The sequence below is a fragment of the Leptodactylus fuscus genome, chromosome 11, assembly GCF_031893055.1.
Source record: "Leptodactylus fuscus isolate aLepFus1 chromosome 11, aLepFus1.hap2, whole genome shotgun sequence".
NCBI classification, from domain to species: domain Eukaryota; kingdom Metazoa; phylum Chordata; class Amphibia; order Anura; family Leptodactylidae; genus Leptodactylus; species Leptodactylus fuscus.
In genome coordinates, this window is record NC_134275.1 from 78,527,394 (window position 1) to 78,534,676 (window position 7,283).

Consider the following 7,283-nt stretch of genomic DNA (forward strand, 5'->3'; position numbering starts at 1 on the left):
GGTTAAAATTTCGGAAATCCCAGAGAAATAAGACCAATGAAATGCAAAAAAATAGATCATGTCATCTCCCTAGAAATCCAAGATGTCTCCTGTGGTCCCTTCAATGACAGCTCAGTCAGTGATCAGCCCTGCAGGAGAGAGGATCGGCTGCCCCGGACACCACTCACAAGGCAATGCCCCGCTGTCAATCAGAGTGCTCATTGTTCTGTACAATAAAGTTTATTGAATGGAAAAAAAAATAATGCTCCTCAGCTAATGGCTGGCTGCAGGCCGCGCTCCGTCTCCTTGGTAACGGCGGCCGCGCTCGGGATTCCTGCAGGAGGCGGCCGGATGTTTAGATTTAAAGTGAAGTTCAGACGTGAAGGCGGAGACAGAGAGCGACCTCTGCGGACACCGGAGGAGACAGGTATTACCGGGGGCTGCAGGCGGGACTCACTGACCGGTAACACTACAAGTCCCAGCACGGGGCTCAGGCGGGCGACATGTACGAGTATGTCAGTATTCACAGCACATGACTTATGTCAGACTAATACTGACACACACACACACACACACACACACACACACACACACACACACACACACACACACACACATATATACATATATACATATACACACTGCACACATATACACAGTATTATCCCCCATAGTGGCCCCTGCACACAGTATTATGTCCCATAGTGACCCCTGCACACAGTATTATGTCCCATAGTGACCCCTGCACACAGTATTATGTCCCATAGTGACCCCTGCACACAGTATTATCCCCAATAGTGGCCCCAGCACACAGTATTATGCCCCATAGTGACCCCTGCACACAGTATTATATCCCATAGTGGCCCCTGCACACAGTATTATGTCCCATAGTGACCTCTGCACACAGTATTATGTCCCATAGTGACCTCTGCACACAGTATTATGCCCCATAGTGACCCCTGCACACAGTATTATGTCCCATAGTGACCTCTGCACACAGTATTATCCCCCATAGTGGCCCCTGCACACAGTATTATCCCCCATAGTGGCCCCTGCACACAGTATTATGTCCCATAGTGGCCCCTGCACACAGTATTATGTCCCATAGTGGCCCCTGCACACAGTATTATGTCCCATAGTGGCCCCTGCACACAGTATTATGTCCCATAGTGACCTCTGCACACAGTATTATGTCCCATAGTGGCCCCTGCACACAGTATTATATGCCCCTTAGTGGCCCCTGCACACAGTATTATCCCCAATAGTGGCCCCTGCACACAGTATTATGTCCCATAGTGGCCCCTGCACACAGTATTATCCCCAATAGTGGCCCCAGCACACAGTATTATGTCCCATAGTGGCCCCTGCACACAGTATTATGTCCCATAGTGGCCCCTGCACACAGCATTATGACTCAAAGTGGCCCCTGCACACACAGTGCTTGCGGAAAATAGAACCCATTGAATTCAATGGAAGGCATTTTTTTAGCGGAATTCTGTCTCCGATTCGGCGTCAGAATCCAGCCCCAAAAAACCCGTGTGAACCCGGCTTTACAGTGCCCCACAAAACACTAATCCACCTTCCACAAAAATTGTGCTTACCTGGCCCCACCATCACCTAGCCCTCAATCTTGGTCTGGTTGCAGACGACTGTGCTGCAACTGGCCTGCCATGGATTAAAAGCACGGACTGCACATGGGGGACCCCGGGATGTGCCCGTGTGCTGCCCATGCATGGGCCATGCTTCTGTGGCCCCTTTCATTTAGTAAGTAGGAACTACGGACACATGGGCTGCAAAATAGGACAGAAATAAGACCTATCCTACCGTATCTGATGCGGCCAGGACTGTCAGCCTGCACACGGGACCGTGAAAGTCATCTGTGTACGGGCCCATAGAAAAGAATGGGTCAGTGCCAGGAAATATATGGCTAGCACACTGACCCACGCCATGGTCGTCTGCAAGGGGCTCAAAGTATCCTAGTATGGGGTCTGTCAGGGCTCTTGCTCTGCTATTTGAGGACTTGGATAAAGCTGAATAATCCAGACATTGGGCTAAAGATGGTGGCCACCAACCCAGATACCCCAGACAGGGTAAGATCACATGTGCGTGGGAGTCTCCGTTTGGAAAGACTGTCACAACGTGCGTCTGAAATAAAAGTCCTGCAAGTCCAACTTTTTCATCTGGTAGTTTCAGTTTTAAAGAATGTACACCCGCTGGATCCCTTTATAGTTAATGGGGTCCTTTGGGCTCTGTATGTGCCCGCTATTGTAGCAGTCCGTCTGTCTGTTGTTCTGGTCCTCCGACTGATGGAGAATTGTGCTTGCAGTGGCCACTAGGGGGCGCTCACTGCATAGATATTTTACTATCTTTCATCAGAGGCATCACACTGCACAGTCTCCAGCTATAGGTGAAGGGAAGCTACCATATATACTCGAGTATAAGCCGCGACCCCTAATTTTATCACAAAAAACTGGGAAAATTTATTGACTTGAGTATAAGCCGAGGGGGGAAATCCACCATTGCAGATAAAAAGTCTGGTCATGTGCATTACAGCTTAGTAATTCCATGGGGATCATAGTAATAGCAGTTAACTCCATCATGTCCATACCTCCCAACTTTTGAAGAACTGAAAGAGGGACAAAATGTGCAAATTTAGCCCCGCCTACTTTTGTGTTGACTCCGCCCACTCGTTAATTTTTCATGTGCCCGCACACAGTATAATCCTCCTACAGTCACCTGTAAATTATATGTCCCCCCTCTATCTCTCCCCCAGTTTCATATACACCCTTCATCTGCCCCCAGTTTCATGTCCCTCTTCCATCTCTTCCCCCAGATTCATGTCTCTCATCTCTGCCCTCAGATTAATGTCCCCCCATCTCTGCCCCCAGATTCATGTCCCCCCATCTCTGCCCCCAGATTCATGTCCCCCATCTCTGCCCCCACTGCCATGCCGTCCTCTCCTTCATCTGCCCCCAGATTCACGTTCCACCTCCACATTAAACTTACCTTCTCCTCCGTTCCCTCGCCGCTCTCTGCGCGCCTCTCTCGCTGACACATGCGGCTGAAGGAAGGAGCTGACACAGGTCAGCTCCTCGCTTCGCCGCTGCCCGCCTCTCTCCCTGACACATGCGGCTGAAGCTGCTCGCGTGCTCGCTTCGCCGCTGCGTCTCTCTCTCGCTGACACATGCGGCTGAAGCGAGGAGCTGACCTGTGTCAGCTCCTCGCTTCGCCGCTGCCGCCGGCTCCTGGCTTGTACATCGCGTCTACAAGCCAGGAGCAGCGGCGAAGCGAGGAGCTGAAACAGGTCGGCTCCTCGCTTCAGCCGCATGTGTCAGGGAGAGAGGCGGGCAGCGGCGAAGCGAGGAGCTGACCTGTGTCAGCTCCTTGCTTCAGCCGTATATGTGTTCAACTCAGATCTGTGTCCTCTGGACGCAGATCTGAGTTGAAATCGGGACATACCTCCCTCCAACCGGGACATCGGGACGCTTGGGAGGTATGCATGTCTCTCACATTAACCCCCTGTGTGCCTCACATAAGAGTTACTGATAATGTGTGCTAAAGGACCTCTGATGACGCCATGACCATGTGATCGGACTCTGGTGTGGGCGGAGCTACTAGGATTTAGACTCCACCTTATCTGCAGATGCTACATACCAGTGGCTACAGGACCTTTGATGACATCAGTCACGTGACCTTTTGACAAGCCAATCACAGAGCAGTAGCACTAAAGGACCTCCCCCTTCCAGGTCCTTCCAGTTTTCTGTGCTGCGTGGACCCTGACTCGTGTATAAGCCGAGGAGAGCATGAAAAATGTGCTGAAACAGTTGGCTTATACTCGAGTATATATGGTATATACTCCATCCACTGACACACAACCCTGCACCAAATCTTACCGCTCCCATTTCTGACTCTCATGTTATATATTATATTTGCTAGGGGCAACCAATGCACTTTCCCATTTAACAAGTGAATGTCTGTAAATCGGAATATGATGGCGCTGTATAAGTAAGCACAAGAAATACACAAGCTTTCTAAATTGTCCCCCTTTGTCTTTCATGTTGGACCCCCAGTGCATGAACCAGGTGTAATAGCACCTTTGTCCAGCAGGTGTTAGTCTTGCACATGCTGTCTGGCGTGTGTTCACACTGCATCGGCTGTCCTCGTCCTGCCTGTGACTTTGGTGGTGACTGGAGGGGGGTTGGGGTCTTTACCATGACTCTACATGACAGAATCCTCATCCGTGGGCTGCAGCCGCTGGATCTGCTGCGGAAGCTCTTTTATTGCTGCATTAATAAACAGATAATTGATTGTGCTGTTGTGTTAATGAATACCAGGAGGTCTAATGTGCTCATTACTGACATCTGGGGATCTCATGTCTATTCCTTGTGTGGGTTACTTGTGTCAATAAGGGTTAAGTCTTGTGGGTTTTTATTTAGGCTATTTTCAAACGTGGCAGACTTTTTTTTTTTTTTTTTTCTTTGGTGAAACTTCTCTGATCATTCCCTGCGGCTTAATGGGGTAAATCCAAAAAACGGAAGAGGGTTCAGTCATAGAAAATTCAGCAAGAAATCTGCCTTGTGTGAACTGGGGGTAGATGTATTTGTTTTTAGGCCACATGGCCTGTACAGGTGAAGCGCATTAGCCCAGATGCTTACATGTTTGGTGAAATTTTGATCAGCTGCTCCCCGTCCCAGGTAGACAAGGGTTAACAGGCATGTATGACCTCAGTGTTCTCTATAGGTCTCTGTTAGAGATGAGCGAACGGCGCTCGATCGAATAGGTATTCGGCTGTTCGAGATATTCGATTCCAATCGAATACCACGCGGCAAACGTAGTAAAAATTCGTATCCCCTCCCACCTTCCCTGGCACTTTTTTTGCACCAATAACTGTGCAGGGGAGGTGGGACAGGAACCACGACAATGGAGGCAAAAAAAAAATCGGAAAGAGTACGAAGAGTGGATTTCATATTCGGTTCATATGAGACTGCTACACCGCTCTATCTCAGGTGTAGCAGAGCTCAGCGCACAGCTCTACTACACCTGAAATGTAGCAAAGCTGTCTCAACTCTGCTACACCTGAGATCAGACCACAATGGAGACTGCTGTGGACCGATCTTAGACTCCGCCTCCTCACAGACGAGCCTCTGGCAGAACCAGCGTTGATTGGCCAATGCTGTACACTGTATGGCAATCGGCCAATCAATGCTGGCCAATGCATTCCTATGGAAAAAAGTCAGCTCGCGCATTATTAGTGACGTAATACGGTGACTTGGGCTTGTTAGATGCCCCCAGACATGCTTCCCCTGCTGTCCCAGTTGCATTACCGGGTGTTGTCCTCATTTCCTGGGGTGTCATAGTGGACTTGGTGACTCTCCTGAGTCGAATAGTGGTTTCCCCTGAAACGAAGCATTTTCTCCTATAGACTATAATGGGGTTCCATACTCGTTTGAATATTGAGGGGCTATTTGAAACGAATATTGATTATTTCACTGTTGGCTCATCTCTAGTCACTGCTATACTCTGCTGCATTGCCTAATGTCTCTTGTCTGATGGTTGTGTCTCTCTACAGCATTCTCATCACCATGAGAGACCCTCACCGGACCTCCCCCCGTAGGAAGTTGAAACATCCACAGAAGAGGCCTGCAGAACCTCCTCGGTCCCCCCAAAGTCAGTGTCTCTTCCATCCAGGTGTAACTCTGTGTATTGTATTGCGTGTATTCTGTATTCAGTGTCCTCTGCAGATACAGGGGTTCTTACCTCTAGTCCTGGGGCGTTCTGTATCTCTATAAGGATTGGAGCAGCGGGTCTGCGTACCACTACCACTCCTATCATTTCAGTGGGACCACCAGAGATAGCCGAGGACCGTACTTCAGTTATCTCCAGCAATTCCCATTGAAACTGCATTTGTGACCTGCCGCTCCATTCAGACTGATCGTTGAGGGGGTCTCAGGTGATCGGCCTTTGGTAACCTGATGTGACCAGAATACCCCTTTAAGCTGCTATTTATTCCTTTACAGAAAAACCAGAAACTAGTCACAGGCGGAGCACTCATCCAAGAAGACGTTACCGCCCAGGAGCCCGAGCGCTGATGGAAATAAGAAAGTACCAAAAATCTACCGATCTGCTCATCCGGAAGGCCCCGTTCTCCAGGCTGGTGAGTGCGGTTGTTCCCTGCGGCTTCCATTTTCTGTGATCAGTAGGATTAGTGAGCGAATAGTAGATGAGCGAATAGTATTCAAGACTCTAGTACCTCGCTCCATAGGAATGAATGGAAGCGGCCGGTGCTTAACCCCTAGAGTTTCGAAAACTATTCGCTCACCTCTAGTATTAACCCCTCTTAATTATTTTAGGTGAGGGAAGTCTGCATGGAGTATTCCCGCGGCGTCCCGTACTCCTGGCAAAGCACAGCGATTATGGCGCTTCAAGAGGTGAGTACTCTAGCCCTTGTTATAGGTGGACCTGCAGAGGGAGCGCTACTATTGGGTAATATGGAGGGGCCTTAGAGGGATATACCCTGACTTGTCTCCTCAAGTCTCATCAAGTCCCTCTTAGTCACGTAGTAAGATATACACTGTCCTGTCCTCCTGTATCCGCAGGCAGCTGAGGCCTTCCTGGTGCGTCTTTTTGAAGACTCCTACCTCTGCAGTCTCCACGCCAAGAGGGTCACTCTCTTTGTAAAGGACGTACAGCTCGCCCGGAGAATCCGAGGCATCCAAGAGGGACTGGGATAACCCTTCACATACAATCAGGATTTTATAACGTACTTTTGTATTCACGTGCACTTGGCATTAAGGAGACTATTTGGAATGGTGAAGGGGCTTTAGCGCCACCTCCTGATGCTGGTAACATTGGACATGTGAGACGTTCCCCATAATGCTCAAGTGCTCCGGCCTCATCTGTGTTAAAAGGATTTGTTTTTTATGGCACTTATGGATAGCCTATCCTATGGGCCTACTCCCCGCATGTTTGGAGGGACGTTCTGCTGCCTCTTTATTGTGTACCAGGCGCGGTGCCTTACATTTTCTACTGCCTGTGTGTTATATTGGATTTTGTTTGCAGCCACTACCGGATTGAAAAACAAATCAATCCGGTGGGGATGATGTGGAAGATGGAAACGCATAACAAATATATACAGTTATTTTATTTCTTGGTTACGCGTTTTCATCTTTCATGCCATCCCCACCGTATAGATTTGTTTTTAGGTTTTTGGAGTATTGACATACTATGGGTTAATATGTCGGTGATTAATTTTTTTTGTTGCTCCACTACCCTATTGTGCATTATTCGTGCTATGTTTATTCTCT

The 7,283-nt window shown here is 48.9% G+C and overlaps 1 protein-coding gene across 1 annotated transcript; it reads left to right on the forward strand.

Annotated features, from left to right (window-relative positions):
• The first annotated feature begins 255 nt into the window (after window positions 1-255).
• On the forward strand, window positions 256-6,723 carry LOC142185525 (histone H3-like centromeric protein A). Its single transcript, XM_075260953.1, has 5 exons — window positions 256-406; window positions 5,709-5,843; window positions 5,997-6,133; window positions 6,330-6,407; window positions 6,576-6,723. Exons 1-5 carry the CDS (start codon window positions 256-258, stop codon window positions 6,708-6,710), a joined length of 636 nt encoding a protein of 211 aa, XP_075117054.1. The 3' UTR covers window positions 6,711-6,723.
• Window positions 6,724-7,283: the final 560 nt, after the last annotated feature.

What these genes read in the sequence shown, in the direction of transcription:
- LOC142185525 (XM_075260953.1), top strand. Translation starts at nt 256, where the DNA reads ATGGCTGGCTGCAGGCCGCGCTCCGTCTCCTTGGTAACGGCGGCCGCG. An exon ending in ACCAGAGATAGCCGAGGACC is followed by an intron (nt 5,844 to 5,996) that starts GTACTTCAGTTA and finishes ATTCCTTTACAG; the next exon opens with AAAAACCAGAAACTAGTCAC. An exon ending in CGATTATGGCGCTTCAAGAG is followed by an intron (nt 6,408 to 6,575) that starts GTGAGTACTCTA and finishes CTGTATCCGCAG; the next exon opens with GCAGCTGAGGCCTTCCTGGT.